This window comes from Eriocheir sinensis, chromosome 21 (assembly GCF_024679095.1).
Source record: "Eriocheir sinensis breed Jianghai 21 chromosome 21, ASM2467909v1, whole genome shotgun sequence".
NCBI classification, from domain to species: domain Eukaryota; kingdom Metazoa; phylum Arthropoda; class Malacostraca; order Decapoda; family Varunidae; genus Eriocheir; species Eriocheir sinensis.
The window spans coordinates 17,103,678-17,120,121 of NC_066529.1; the positions used below are offsets into that span (position 1 = coordinate 17,103,678).

The window sequence follows — 16,444 nt, forward strand, 5'->3', positions numbered from 1 at the left end:
AGAGGGGAAGATTAAGGAGAGAAGTTGGTGATTAAATTTTGTAGAGGCAGTTATGGGGAGATATATAGAAGTGTTAAAGTAGAGAGACAGGGGAAGGGGATACATAAGGGAAAGGGAAGGTAGAAGTGTCGTAGAAGGGAAGTTTTAGGGGAAAGGGAAGCTGGGGGGACTGTAGGAAAAGGTAGAGAAGGTGGGAAGGTTACAAAGGGTAGAATGTGGAAAAGAAATAGGGATTACCACAAGCATCATCACATCTACCACTTACATTAATGGTTTTGGGAGTGTAATAGAAGTAGGAGGAGCAGCAATAGTAGTAGTAGTAGTAGTAGTAGTAGTAGTAGTAGTAGTAGTAATGGTGGGGAGGGGATGGAAGTAATATTGAGGGTATAGATTTAGAGTGATGGAGAAGAAGTATGTGAGTGAGAGGCGGTGTGGGGGAGGCGGGAAGGGCGTGTGGGCCGTGTCACGTGAGCCACACATAGAATGACAGTCAAGATCTTAGTGATTTTCCCCTCTTATTTTTACTCTCTCTCTCTCTCTCTCTCTCTCTCTCTCTCTCTCTCTCTCTCTCTCTCTCTCTCTCTCTCTCTCTCTCTCTCACGTAGCCCCTTCTCATTGCCTCGTGATGGGTGGCGAAATGCAATTGTTAGAGAGAGAGAGAGAGAGAGAGAGAGAGAGAGAGAGAGAGAGAGAGAGAGAGAGAGAGACTTATATACCTCTTAGTTGTTCAATTGTTTCACCTTAATTTTCTTCCTGTCTTTATTGTCAATCATAATTTAGCTGTCGACGTGGAAGTATATATTATGTCAACCTACCCCCCCATACCCCCGGCCTATTACTCTCTCTCTCTCTCTCTCTCTCTCTCTCTCTCTCTCTCTCTCTCTCTCTCTCTCTCTCTCTCTCTCTCTCTCTCTCTCTCTCTCTCTCTCTCTCTCTCTCTCTCTCTCGCAGCATCAATCTTACAACAATTTCACTTTAGCCTCAACATTGAAAAAATATTAAGTTAGGTCTTCGCTCCCTCCTCGACGTAGCACGGAGGGCCGCCAGATGAAGAGACGGGGGGGTGAATTCTGGAGTAGGGAGAGGAAGGGAGATGAAGAGACGGGGGATGCTAGATGGAAAAGGGGAGAGAGGAGATGCTAAACGGAGAGAAAGGGTGGATGATGTAGAGGTGTAGAGAGAGGATGCTAATGGGAGAAGAAGGGAGGATGCTGTTGGGAAATGGAGAAAGGGAGAGGAAGGAGAAGGAGAGAGATGGAGAGAGATGCTGAAGAAAGAGGGAGAAAGGAGGAAGCTGAGGAAGGGAAGGGGAGAGAGAGGCATACTGAAGGGAAAGTGAGAGAGAAGGATGCTGTATGGTGAGGAAGGGAGATGAAAAGGGATGATAAAGGAACGGAGATGGGGGAGGGAAGGATAGAGGGGGCGAGAAATGATGACAGTGAGAAGGAGGAGGAGGAGGAGATGATGATGATAAGGCGTGAGTTAAGGAAAATATTTTATCTGATAGACAATACGTGAGAGAGAGAGAGAGAGAGAGAGAGAGAGAGAGAGAGAGAGAGAGAGAGAGAGAGAGAGAGAGAGAGAGAGAGAGAGCAGCATCATTGACTTCCCCAATCCTCCCCCCCATCCCCCGTCCCTTAGGTATGCTTGGGAACCGGGTCAGATTCTCCTAGTGATCCTTGGAAGCCTTGGATTGGCACATGAGGGCTCTGATGGGACGCCTCGGTGTGTGTCTCCTGCAGGTGGTGGTGATGGTGGCGATGGTGGTGGTGGTGCATGGCTGGCTGGTTGAGGTACATTTACCGAACACACCCTCCCTGCCACCCTCCTTGCCATCTCCCTCCCTCCTCGTTCCTCTGCTCTTCCTCCTCCTCCTCCTCCTCCTCCTCCTCCTCCTCCTGAAACCTGCTTGTTCGTCTTTTCCTACTTGTGTTGCCTTGGGTTATAAGATTTCCACCTTTGTTTTTGTTCTCATTTTTTCCCTTTTCCTTGAACTTTTATTTTTATGTTCTCATTCTGCTCTTCCTCCTCCTCCTCCTCCTCTTCCGCATCTTTTTTTCTCCTCCTTTCTTTATTTTTTCATCACAATTTACATTACATTATTCATCTTTTATTATTATTCACTACAACTACTACTACTACTACTACTACTACTATTACTACTACTAATTGTTTTCTCAGTTTGTGTCGTTCTCTTATGTTATGGATTATGGTTGTTAATTTTGTTATTATTATTATTATTATTATTATTATTATTATTATTATTATTATTATTATTATTATTATTATTATTATTATTATTGTTATTATTATTCATTATTATCATTATTGTTGTTATTATTGCAGCGTGGTGCGTTTTGTAATTATATTTGCTTGACACCGGAATGCGTTGCGGTGAGTGACTGCCCTCCCCCACCCCCCCACCAAAAAAAAAAAAAAAAAAAAAAGAGGGGACATTAATTACACCGAAAAATAATGACTGTAACGCGACAAGGCCTGACACACACACACACACACACACACACACACACACACACACACACACACACACACACACACACACACACACACACACACACACACACACACACACACACAGGCTAGGGGAGGGGGGTAGGTTGGGGGGTGGAGGCGCCTCATCCGTATTACCCTCACCCCCCCCCCCCCCCACGTGTTTTAATGTTTTAATTCCATTTCAAACAGCGTGTTTAACATTTGGCCGCCGCTGCCTCACATGAAAAGCGGCCATTAATGTGGTGGCCAGAAATTATGCCGCGTCCATGTATTTATTTCACTCTGACACCACTTCGTCACTATACCCCCCCCCCCCCCCTCCTCTCTCTCTCTCTCTCTCTTTTCTAACGCTATTTTTTTTTTTTTTTACTTTTTATTCCCTTCTGTTTCCTTTCCTTCGTTTTTCTTCCCTTCTTTGCCTTCCTTCCTCTTCCTCTACAATGCCTTCCCTTTCCTTATCATGCTTTCCCTTTCCTATATTTCCCTTTCGTTCCCTGTCATATATTTTCCTTCCTTATTTCTTACCGTTTTTCTTTCCTTTTTCTCCCTTCCATCCTTATCCCCTCCTTTGCACTTCCTCTCTCCTTCATCTTTTCCTTCCCTTATTTTCATTTTTCCTTCCCCCTCTCCCCCTCCACTACCACCATGACAACTATCACCACCACTATCTTGCACTCCCCTATTCACCACCACCACTATCACCATGACCATGATCATGACACAGTTACAGTTGTTAGTTTATCGGGTCTCCTCTTCTTCCTCCTCTTTCTCATCCATTTCCCCCTCATCCTTTTCCTCCTCATCCTCATCTTTCTGCGGCGCCTTGATCGAATACACCAATTAATCATTCCTCCTCCTCCTCCTCCAGAGAGAGAGAGAGAGAGAGAGAGAGAGAGAGAGAGAGTACAGCGACGCGCTACGAAAATGATACCATCATGGAGAACGCAACCTTACGAAGAAAGACTCAAGCGACTCAACCTCTTCCCGTTGGAAAAGAGACGACTGCGGGGAGACCTGATACAAGTCTTCAAGTACCTGAACAAGTTCAGCAATGTTGATCACTCCAAACTCTTCACCCTACAAACTAACCCGCGAACAAGAAACAACGGTAAAACAATTCAAGCCAAGTGATGCTTTACGGATATCGGCAGGAGTTATTTTTCGAATAGAGTCGTCCGCCACTGGAACAGCCTTCCTGCAGGAGTGGTTAGTGTGGAAACAATCAACTCCTTTAAAAATTGCATTGACCGTCACTTTGCTGCGTCGGGAGTTAACTAAACGTACCCACGAGTACGTACAGAAGTGCTTCAATCCTTCCCGCAAGTCACTCCTGTAGCTGACGAATTGATTAAATCACTGAAAGCAGGCAGCCTCGCAATGAGCCAATAGGCTTTCTGCTGCCTGTTCGTCCATGTTTCCATGTTTCCTCCGCTCCTTTCCTTCTTCCTCCTCCTCCGCTTCCTCCTCCTCCTCCACCACCACTTAACTCCTTCCCACCACTCATAATCACTTCCTATCATTTTTTTTCTCTCCTCCCCTCCCCTCCCCCACTTCCACCCCCCCATTTCCCCCCTCTGCTTCCCTCTTCTACCTCCCCCCTCACCCACATTAATATCGAAGACACTTAATGGATGTAATAACGCTTTCTAACCTTACATTATAGTCATTAGGGGAAGTGCAGATGGGGAGAGAGTTGAGAAAAGCGGAGATGTTTAGGGGATGTGAATTGGGGTGATAAGGAATGGGGAGGTGAGAAGGGGGAGATGGGTAAAAATGTGGAAGGGAATACACAGGGTTGGTTTGACTTAAATTAAGTGATTTAAATCGATTTAAATCAGAGTAAAAATATCACTATTTAAATCAAAATTAAATATACTGTATTTAAAATGATTTAAAAAAAATCGATTTATTTTATTTAAATCGGATTTTTTTTATTTAAATCGATTTTCTTCATTTATTTATTTGTTATTATTATTATTTTTTTTTACTAATCCTTGTTTGTTTCCGCTGATAATTTGTTTCAGTCTTATGAGGCCATTTTCTTGTATTAAACTTGGCCAATGTTAAATGAAATCATACTTTAATATACATTACCCAATATATATATATATATATATATATATATATATATATATATATATATATATATATATATATATATATATATATATATATATATATATATATATATATATATATATATATATATATATATATATATATATAACATTGGATATATATAATATATAAGAAAATGGCCTCATAAGACTGAATCAAATTATCAGCGGAAACAAACAGGATTAGTAAAAAAAAAACATTTTAATAAAGAAAATCGATTAAATAAAAAAATCCGATTTAAATAAAGTTAATCGAATTTTTTTAAAGAAAAATCGTGATTTTTTGCAACCCTGTGAATACATGAGTGAAGAGAGAGGAAGAGGGGAAAGGAAGTGAAATTTGAAGGCTTGGGAATGAGGAAAAGGAAAGAGGAGGAGAAGGGTTAAAGGTTATGAAGAGGAAGAAAGGAAGCGGAGAGAGGAAGAAAGAAAGTTTGAAGGTGAAAATGGGGATGAGTAAAAGATGTGGAGGGGAGTACAAAATGGATGAAAGAGGAAATGAAGGAAGGAAGGTGAAATTTTAAGGATAGGAAAAGAGGGAAGGATGGGGGAAAGAGGAGGAGGAAGAGAAGGCTAGAGGTTATGAAGGAGAGAGAGAGAGAGAGAGAGAGAGAGAGAGAGAGAGAGAGAGAGAGAGAGAGAGAGAGAATAAGGAATGAAGTTTGAGATATCTGAGAGGAATGAGAGTGAAGGTAAAATTAGAGGTGCCGATGATTGGAGGAATATGAGGGAGCAGGTGAAGAGGGGCGGTAAAAGACTGGATGGAGACGATAGGAGGAGGTTTATGAAGGTGGAGATGAGGCGGAGATGAGGGAAGGGAAGACATAAATAAAATATGGAGGAGGGAGGGAAGGAGACTTAAGGAAGAGGATGGGAGGGAAGAAGAAAAGGTGGAAGGAGAGAGAGAGAGAGAGAGAGAGAGAGAGAGAGAGAGAGAGAGAGAGAGAGAGAGAGAGAGAGAGAGAGAGAGAGAGAGAGAGAATGTTAAAGAAGAGCTGTACTAGATATTTCCCTCGCAGAAAAGGTCACGGGGTTTCCTTTCTGTCTGTGTGTGTGTGTGTCTGTCTGTGTGTCTGTTTGTCTGCTGGGTGGCATGACTAGGCGATTGGATGGCTGATGGTGGTGATGATATGGTGGTGGTGGTGGTGGTGGTATTAGTAGTGGTGGTGGTGGCATTATTATTTATTTTTCATTGTTATTATTATTGTTTATATGCTACTACTACTACTACTACTACTACTACTACTACTACTATTACTACTACTACTACTACTACTATTACCACTACTACTATTACTACTACTATTACTACTACTACTACTATTACTACTACTACTACTATTACTACTACTACTACTACTACTACTACTACTACTACTACTACCATCAGTGAAATCCCCACTTTTTGTTTTTTATATTTATTAGTAGAAAAATACGTCATTGCTTCATATATATTTACTTCATTATCATATTTGTGAATGTCAAGGGTGGTAATGATGTTGGGATATTTGTGTTGTTATTAGTCTTAGTATTAGCATTAGTAGTAGTTATTGTTATAGTAGTTGTAATGATGATGGTGGTTATTGTTGTGGTGATGATGATGATGATGGTGAGGGTATAGTAGCCATAACAGTGCGATAAGAGAGGTGGTGAAAGTTATTTACAGTGATGCTGGTGATATGGTGCTGACCCACATCTCGGCGATAAAGGACACCAACCTATCAGCAACTACAATTCCCAAGCGATACCACCTTGTTGACATAACCGTAATAGGCGCACATACACACGGCCATGACACAGAGACATTGTAAGCCGGGAGATGATGAGCGGGCCGTACACATTATACCGCGTTGCAGTGAGTAGGGATGATGATAAAGTGTAAAAACATAACATAAGGAGTCTGCGAGATGCCGGTAGTACTATACAAAGCAGCTTCTGTAAACTTAACCTCACATAACTGCACTAGCCATGAAGTTGTCTAACCTTTTCTTGAATGTATCTATCGTGCGGGGAAAGGCAGGGATGAGGTATACATGGGCCATATTCTTAACAATTTAGTCGCTCAAGCACACGCATTTGGTAAGGCTTTCATAGGAGTTGTGTTGGTCATTTTCATGGGGGGTAGTTTTATGATCCTGGTGGTAGTATGACAAAACTTCTATATCATGCACGTAAAAAAAAAAAGAACGCGATAACCCTTTTTTTCGGCCTTTGGAATTTGTTGAAGTGAGTGGAGAAAGCGTCTGATAATACCGATCACATGCACTTAGATCATTCCTTTTTCATCCCATCTCGCGGTGTTAAAGGTCAATGAGTCACAGGTTGTTATACAGTGAGGAAGGCAGGAAGGTGAAGAGCAGGAGAAAATAAGACAGTAGGTAGGCAGGGGAATGAGAGAATGAGAGAAGGGAGAGTCCTTATAGAGCGGGATGGAAGGAAGGGAAAGCGAGGGAAAACGAGAAGGTAGAACCAATATTAATTAACGAAAGGTATATGGAAGCCCAGAGGATCACCGTTGGGGCCGTTTTGGAGGAGGAGGAGGAGGAACGAAATGGGAGGATATCAGGTACTACGTGAGATGAAGGTGCCAGATTAAAGGGAGGTTGGGAGGGGAGGGGAGAGAGGAAGGAGGGATGGGGTAAGGGAGTGGGGATGTGAGCAAAGGTAGGTAAGCTAATGAAGGGAGGAAAGATACACTGAATAAGGATGGGAGGAAAAAAAAAAGCTGCAGTGTTAAGGTGTGGGCACGAAGGGGTAAAGAAAGGAAGAGGGAGCCGGGAGAAGGAAAGGAAAGGAAGATGTTACACTAGGAAATATGATGGGAGAAAGTAGATAGTTGTAAATGTAATATATGGAAAGAAGATACAGAGGGAGAAAACGTGAAAAGGCTGGAGAGAAAAAAAAACTTACACAAGAAAAATCAGAAGGAAAAATAAAAAGTTAGAATTAAGAAAGTTAGGAGAGACAAAGGGAGAAAATATTAGGAAGGATTGATGTGATAATGGAATAGAGCTTTTGGCAAGGATGGTGAAAAACAGGAGGAAGTGAGGCAGGTAAGTGGGTAGGCATGGAAACGGGTAGTGAATGTAGATTGGTAGGTAGGTAGTGACTTAATTAGATAGGTAGGTAGCTAAGTAGATAGTGACATAAAACAAAAGGAGTTGAGTCGTAGATACGTGGGTAGTGACGTAAGTGGATTAATAGGTAGGTTTACAGGTAAGTAGTGGCGTAAGAAGACAGATGAATGGAATAAAAGACACCTGTATATAGATAGGTTAAGTGTTGATAACTTCGATATACGTCTGTGTTATGAGACAAAGAAAGACAGACAAATATGCAAAAATACATTCAGGTATACAAAAATACAGGTTAACAAAGAAAGACCGGTGTAGTTGGGAAGGTAGGATGGTGGTGGTAACTTGAGTATGCATTTACGTTATGAGGCAAAGTTAAGGGGGCGAGGGAACACACACGCAGGCGGAGATGAGGAAGATGAGGTGAGGGGATGAGGAAGGTGAGGTACGGAAGAGATGAGGAAGGTGAGGTGAGGAAGGTAAGATGAGGAGAGCAGGTAGGTGAGGTGAAGAGATGAGGAAGGTGAGGCGAGGAGATGAGGAAGGTGAGGTAAGGAGATGAGGAAGCAGAGATGAAGAGGTGAGGGAGATGAGGACGGTGAGAAGAGAGAAAAGTGAGGTAAGGAGATGAGGAGGGTGAGGTGAAGGAGATGGGGTGAAGAGATCAGGAAGGGGAGGTGAGTTGAGGGAAATGAGGACGATGGAAGAGAGAAAAGTGAGGTAAGGAGATGAGGAAGATGAGCTGAGATGAAGGAGATGAGGTGAGATCAGGAAGGTGAGGTGAGGTAAGATGATGACAGTGAGGTGAAGGAAGGAAATGACTGCGGAAGGACACAGATTTTTTTTTTTTTTTTTTTTTACAACAAAGGAGACAGTTCAAGGGCACAAAAAAAGGAAACAATAATAATAAAAAAAGCCCGCTACTCAGAATATTGCTAAGACCGTGATTTCTTTCCTTCTTCGTCTTGTATCCCTTCATTGTATCGTAACGGGCGGGATCTCGTATCGCCGTCCTTTGTGTATATTTCCTCCTGCCTACGACTTCAACGTTTTCAAGAGGGGAGTATCAAGGCACCTACCTCTCCACCTGTCTGATTGTGACCCTCTTGCGCCTTGTCAGTCAACTATTTGCGGTAGTGGGACCAGTGGGATTTTTATTTTTTATTTTTTACTTTTCCCTTGAGCTGCCTCCTTTAATGTAAAAAAAAAAAATCGTGGCATTTCTCTTTCTATTTACCCTGTTAGAATGGTTATGTATATTTGCACTATATATACATTGTTGGGGGAGTATACATATTTTGTCATGCTTAATTTACAGATCTATTTATTCCATCTTTATTTTTGTTCACCTGTTTGTTTTCTACCTATCTTTTTTTTTTTTTTTTTTTTTTTTTTTTTTTTTTTTTTTTTTTAGGTAGGCATCTTCCCGGGGGCCTGATGGTCGGCCCTAGGCTTCTTCCAGGGGGACCTGTACATATCAAACTATCCATCCTTCCCTATCCGTGTATGAATCTATACCTACCTATTCGTCTTAATGTATACAACTTCTATACCTATCCATCTTTTTCTGTCCATCTGTCTACTTATCCATATCAAACTATCCTCTATACACCATCCCTATCTGTGTATGAATCCATCTACTCTTTTTTTTTAATAAGTATGCATTCATCTATACATTTGCCCATCTAGGTAGCTACATATCTTCCATTCCATACCAAACTATCTCCTGTTCACCCTCTGTGTATGAACCTAAATATATCTGCTCATCTTGATATATATAAACCCTTCTATATTTATCCATCTATTTGTTTTCTATTTATCTTAACTACCTACCCATATTAAACCATTTTCTATTCAATCATCCCTCCTTATTTATAACTATATCTTTGTCACTATATCTTTTTTAATATATATAGGCGCCCATCCGTATCTATCCATGTATTTCTTTTCTGTACCTATATTCCTATCTATACCAAACCATCTCCTATTCACCCATCCCTGTCTGTGTATGAATCTGTATTGCCGTTATAATGAATGCGTTGATGACTGAGTGAGGGGAAGCGTGAGGGTGAAAAGTGAGGCGTGAGGGCGGGCGCGGCGCGAGGGAAGGGTTGACGAGGGGCGTAGCTGGGGATGGTGATGATCCGCGTCAAACAGGCAGTCAGACAATTAGCGACAGAGGGCCTTTTAGTGGTGCTCAAATGGGCGGCGGTGATGGGGAGGCGGCCATTACCAGTCCGGGGGGGTGAGGGGAGGAGGTGTTTTAAGCTAGACAGACAGGGCTGAAAGGGTGTAGTGGAGTAGAATAATGAGGTAGTGTGATGGCGAGGGTGATGTGTCTCCTCTGATCAGTCTCTCGGTCTCGGTATGGGTGTCCTCCCCCCCATATCTCTCTCTCTCTCTCTCTCTCTCTCTCTCTCTCTCTCTCTCGTTGTTATGCATTGTTCCCCCCAAAGAACAAAATGTCTTCTCGTTTTATTAATGTTTGCAGCCAGACGCACTATATTTGTCCTCCCCGTGTTCCCTCCCCTCGGGCGTCTGGTCCTGATCTTTACTTTTCCCTAATTTTTCACTCCTGCCGCTCCTGGCCCTCCTCCCTCTAGCCCTGTTCCCCCCCCTGCCCTCCCTCCCGCAGACCGCCTAACAAGTCACGTCAGCATCAGCGGCGTGGGGCAATCAGTTATTGTCGAGGGACACGTGGCCGCCTCTCAGGCCCGCGGTGCCATGCTCCTTCAGGGTGGTGGGCGGGCGAGGAACTGGCCCTGAGGCTGGTGCAGGCCGCCTCATTCCTCTACAGCAGGAGTAGGACATACCTGAGGTGTCGACTTAACCTGTGTGTTTTTCTCTTTCCAGAACAAGGGTGGCGAGACAGCCCTGCACTGTGTGTCGCAATATGGCCACACGGAGGCGGCGCAGCTCCTCCTGGCACGCGGCGGGGACCCCACCGTGCCCAACCTGCAGGCGGAGACGGCGCTGGACCTGGCGGCGCAGTACGGGCGCATCAACACGGTGGAGGTGCTGGTGCGGGCCCACCCGGACCTCCTGCGGCCGTACACCGTGGCCGCCGCCAGTGCCGCCGTCTTCCCCCACACGCCCCTGCACCGCGCCTCCAGGAACGGCCACAGGTGAGTGAGCGGGCCCGGCGGTGCCGTCCACTAACACGGAGCCGTAGGCAGCCCAACAGAGAATGGCTCGTAGCAGTAATAACACCCTCATACATGTGTTGAAGTTGTACATGTGTAAATACCAGGCCGGTAACCCTGTCATGCTGCGTACAGGCCCACCCTGGCCGCTAATACTGCAACACCCTACTAACGCTCCCTTCCCCCCTCCCTGCCGCCACCCCCTCCACCCCTCCCTCCTTCATCCCTCACTCATTTACTCCCCTGATTCTACTACTACTACTACTACTACTATTACTACTATTACTACTACTACTACTACTACTACTACTACTACTACTACTACTACTACTACTACCTTTAATAATACTACCACCACTACTACTACCACTACTACTTTCACCATTACCACTACTATCTCTACCACTACTCTGGCATTCTCTGTATCCGTACCCCCCGCCGTCCCTCTCCTGCCCCTGCCTGGCCGGCGAGCAGGGAAGTAGTGAAGCTGCTGCTGGCGCGGGGCCACCACGTCAATGTGCGCACAGGGCAGGGAGCGCCCCTCCACGAGGCCGCCCTCTGTGGCAAGGTACTGTGCACCCTCCATCACCTCACCTCACACTCTTCACCCATAGCTCGCCTCGCTCATCCACTGCTGTCTGTCCTCCTCTTGAAATATTACGTCTTAATCTGCTGTTTTTCTCTGCTTTCCTCTTCCTTTCATTTCTTTCCTCCGCAACTTATCACCCTGTCGTATTATTCCCCTATCTCTAAACACGTTCGTACTCTCTTACCTTATCGCTGTCGTCCTATGTACCTACCCGTGTATAGTCCGCCCCGCACAGGCCCCTCTGTCTATCTCACCATACGTAACATGCTTCACCACCGAGGAAAAATTGGCTATACTTTCCTGGTTAGGTCCACACTTCGCTTTCCTGTCATTCCTCCTCTTCCTCGGATATCTTAACTACCTCTGTGTATTTTAACTTCCTTCACGAACATAACTGTCTCCATTTTTCTGGTTTAGACTGTAATTCCGCTTTCCTTTATCACTCTTCTTTCTCTTTCACATTATTGTCCTCTTTTTCGGGTGTCCTAACTACCTCCCTGTGCTCTTTTATTAACTTCCTTCCCTTATATAACAGGTTCCATTTTCCTGGGTTAGTCTGCACTCTCGCTTTGCCTCAGTCACTCCTGTTCCTCTTTCTCGGCATTCGTAACTACCTTTCTATAACTTCCTTTCCAAATATTAACTGGCTCCGTTTCCCTCGGTTAGTCTACACTCTCGGTTTCCCTCAGCCACTCCTGTTCCTCTTTCTCGGCGCAAAACTACCTTTCTGTAACTTCCTTCCCAAATATTAACTGGCTCCGTTTCCCTCGGTTAGTCTGCACTCTCGGTTTCCTTTTGTCAATCCTCTTCCTCTCCCGCCTATCGTAACTACCTCTCTGTACTCTTATTATCCTTCCCTTATTACCTAACTTGCTTCCCTAATATTATATAGTTCTGTTTCCCTTGGTTAGTCCGCATGCACTTTCGGTTTCCCCCTGTCACTCCTCCTTATACTCCTGGACTCTCCTGACTTACAACCTCCCTCCCTCTACTCTTCCTGCCTTCCCATCGCTGCTGCCTTGTGTGGTAGTGTGTCAGCTCCATTGCCTTAGTAGTAGTACATCAGTAGTTTTAGTTAGTTGCCCCTGTGATATACTACATCTTGGGGTGCTTTAATATGTGATGGGACTGATTATGCGTGTGTGTGTGTGTGTGGTGTGTGTGATTTGTTTTTTGCCGTAAAGGAAGGAGCTCATGACGCTTTGTTTTGACCTGTGATTTATTACCTTTGATTGATTGGCCAGGTCGTGATGGAGATGTGTGTGTGTGTGTGTGTGTGTGTGATTTTATATGATGCTTTTACAGATATCGACTTGATTTAATGATTTCTCTCTCTCTCTCTCTCTCTCTCTCTCTCTCTCTCTCTCTCTCTCTCTCTCTCTCTCTCTCTCTCCATATATATATATACCAAAAACTCCTCTTCCTCCTCCCCATCCTCCTCCTTACCCAAAACAAACCATCTTTCCCCCCATACAATTCCCCCTCCCAACACCCCACCCCACCGCCGCCGCTCCTGACGTGGCGGGGTGTGTGTGGGTGGCGGGCGTGCGTGGGCGTGCAGGTGGACGTGGTACGGGTGCTCCTGGAGGCTGGTGCGGACGCCGAGGTGAGGAACGACCGAGGCCACACCGTACTGGACACCATCGCCCTCATCAACACCCCCATCACCCAGGAAATCACCAACCTTATCAAATGTACGAGTTACCCCTGACCCTACTTCTCCTCGTTCTCCTCCTCCTCCCCCTCGTCGTCGTCCTCTACTCGTTCCCTTGTCTCTGGTTAGGTCTCAGCTCCTCCGATTTCTTTGTAATTTGTGTCATCTTTATTTTTCTTCTTTCGTGCGTTTTCTTCATTTTTATTTATTTATCGTTTTCTGCTCCACCTACCCTGCAAGTCTTTTTTTTTCTCTCTCTCTTCCCTCTCTGACTTTCCTCATCTTGTCTTTCCTTTTTTTATGTTACCGTTCATTCTTCACTTCTTTCGTGCGTTTTCTTCATTTTTATTTATTTATCGTTTTCTGCTCCACCTACTCTGCAAGTCTTTTTTTTTCTCTCTCTTCCCTCTCTGACTTTCCTCGTCTTTCCTTTTTTATGTCATCGTTCATTCTTCTAATTTCATCTTTTGTCCTTACTCTTTGTAAAGTTTCTTACTCTCGTTCTCATATTTACATCTTTGCATCCTTTTCCTCTCCCTCTTTTACCTCCTTTGTTTCTCAGTATTGTCGCTGCTTCTTCCTCGTCCTCATCGTCCTTCTTCTTCTCTCCTCGCATGTCGTAATTGCATCTCCCTTATCTCAGTTTTTACCTTACGAATTAACACTTTCACAAATTAATTTTCTGACACTTGTGCTTCCTTAGTTGTTCTTTCTTCTGTTCCTTGTGCTCTTTTTACCGTGTTTTATCCTTTTCTTTCTCTTCCTTACCTTACATTACCTTTCCCTACCTACCTTACTTTACCTTAAATTACCTTACTTTACCATACCTTCCCTTAGCTGACCCTACTTTGCCTTACCTTACCTCATCCCATTACCCGCTCCTCTCCTCTCCCTCCCCGTCCACAGCATCAGAGGCGTTGGGAAGGTAGGAAGGTAGACAGGTATACATGCATGGAGGGGGGAGAAAGGAGGGAAGATAAGACAACAGTTAAAGATGATGAGGGGTTAGGAAATGCATGAGAGAGAGAGAGAGAGAGAGAGAGAGAGAGAGAGAGAGAGAGAGAGAGCGCAGGTATGTAGGTGAAGGTGTGTGTGTGTGTGTGTGTTGAAAGTCTCCCACTCAACACTTAAAACGAACACAAATTTACAGTTTTAAGAGAGCTTCAGTGAAATGCTGTAAAATATGTAACGTTCTTGCTTATTGGAGAAAACACAAACAAAAACATCAAGAACATCTGTGATTACAATGCTGATGCCTCTTACAATAATAATGATAATAATAATAATAATAATAACAAGAAGAAGAAGAAGAAGAAAAGCACCAACATCATCATCACTACAACAACAACAATAACAGCAGCAATGATAATAATAATAATAATGTGCAATAAAGAATCTTAAAAATAGGTTCAATGTTCCGTAAGAGTAAAAGTGAATGTATTGCAACAACACTTATACTTGCATAACAGTTGGATACGCTCACACAAACCAGGTAGTGTACATAAAACAAAAATAATCACCTTTCATCCTAGATTCAGGTAAATGCCAGTGTGTGTGTGTGTGTGTGTGTGTGTGTGTGTGTGTGTGTGTGTGTGTGTGTGTGTGTGTGTGTGTGCTTTGCCTGTCGCCAGCATTGTAGGGACGTATTCAGCAGCAGCTCTTGTGGGATCACCTGCCTATTGTCTACCTGTGTTCTAATTAGTCTTTTTATTACTCCTGACTTTTTCCATTTACCTGAACCTCTACTTGATTTTTTTTATAGCATTCGTAAGGTAGGCTACAGTGATTATTATTATTAGTTTTATCATTACTATTGCCTTGGTTGATATTACGTATGTCCAGTGATTGATTTATTCTTCTGTTGATTTTTATGATTATTTAGCTGTTTGCCGAGTCTTGATTTAGTGAGGTTGTGGCATGGTAATGCAATGATTGCTTGTTGATATGCTTATTGTTGCTCTTTGTTCCTCCTCTCTCCCCCACCCTCTTCTTATTCTATCTACACACGGTCCATATACGCCCCGTCCCGCCTCCACTGATACCACCACCACCACCACCGCCACCCCCCCCCCCAACCACCACCACACTCAATACTCCACGCTCTATTGGTTTTAATCTCACTTTGTTTCTTTGTGTACATAATGCTCCTTCACACACACACACACACACACACACACACACACACACACACACACACACACACACACTTACACATACTTACTTTTCACTGTGTATCTTGTATCGACATTTTCCACCACACAACACCTTAACGTACTCTGTGATACTCTTCGATGCTGCACCTTACCCTCCACACCTACACCCACACCATTACCTCACCCTCCTCTCACCCCCACCACCCCACACCCACGACACCACATCACCCACACCATAACACACCCGCTCCACCTCACCCCAACACCCTCCGCCATACCCACACTCTCCCCACACACCCTCCGCTCACCCACACACCACACGCCGCCGCCCACTCAGACCACGGGCATCTCATTGAACTGGATGACGAGGACGAGGACCCCGGCGATCCCCCCTCTTGGGCTCCCCCCGTGTGGCCGCCCTCCTCGTGGTCTCCCCTCGCCGCGCCCGCCATCCCCGCGGCCTCAGAGCTGGGGTCGCCCTACGAGAATGTCCTCATCCCCACCATCGTCCACCCAGAGATGTCAGTGGAAGGTACTGCTCCCCAACCCCCTTCCATCGTCTCCCCAGCTTCTTCCCCTCCCTCTCCTTCCTCTCTCCCCCCACCACACCCACACGTCGCCACACGGGCCGGCCTCTGCTCACTCTCACCCCATTCACCCACACCCACACGCGCGGCCACCACACACCAGCTCTTGGTATTCGCCACACCTTCACGTTACCAACACTGGCTGCCCCACGTCACGCCTCGGTCATGCCCAGCCCTTGCAGTGCTGGACGCATTGTCACGCTGCAGCTGCAATCGCCTTTACACCCACAATATCCTGCGGCGATTCTATAAAGGGCGGTGTCTTCTGCTGTTCCTGCTGCTGCTGAGTGCCATGTCGCCATCACCGCTGCTGCTGCGCTGCTTCTACCTCTGTCTGCTTCTGGGATGTTGTCGGTGGCTCAGATCCCAGCCTGGCATCACCTGAAGCAGTGAAGCAAGAGAGCGAGCACCACGACGAAGTTTTCAATGACATGGCAGAAGGAGACTGTATGGGTCACGGTTTTTATTACACACTCATGATTCCCCGACTCTGTAGACACCTCTGTAGGGAAGTAACTTAATGCCTTGCTGTAGTGTAATAATTATTCTTTTAGTTTGCACTCACGTGTCACATGCACAAGTTATTATAGAAGGCAGAAGTGTGTCTTGTCCT

At 44.8% G+C, this 16,444-nt stretch overlaps 1 protein-coding gene across 1 annotated transcript in view; it reads left to right on the top strand.

Moving 5' to 3' along the window:
- The window catches only part of LOC127001452 (ankyrin repeat and SAM domain-containing protein 1A-like), a 36,283-nt gene extending 20,067 nt beyond the window's left edge, over positions 1-16,216 (top strand). The window contains exons 5-10 of the mRNA XM_050865979.1: positions 10,341-10,417; positions 10,559-10,830; positions 11,323-11,416; positions 13,026-13,131; positions 15,582-15,776; positions 16,086-16,216. Of these exons, the coding sequence (XP_050721936.1) occupies positions 10,341-10,417; positions 10,559-10,830; positions 11,323-11,416; positions 13,026-13,131; positions 15,582-15,776; positions 16,086-16,216 (875 nt within the window). The remainder of the gene's footprint in view (positions 1-10,340; positions 10,418-10,558; positions 10,831-11,322; positions 11,417-13,025; positions 13,132-15,581; positions 15,777-16,085) is intronic.
- The last annotated feature ends 228 nt before the right edge of the window (positions 16,217-16,444 follow it).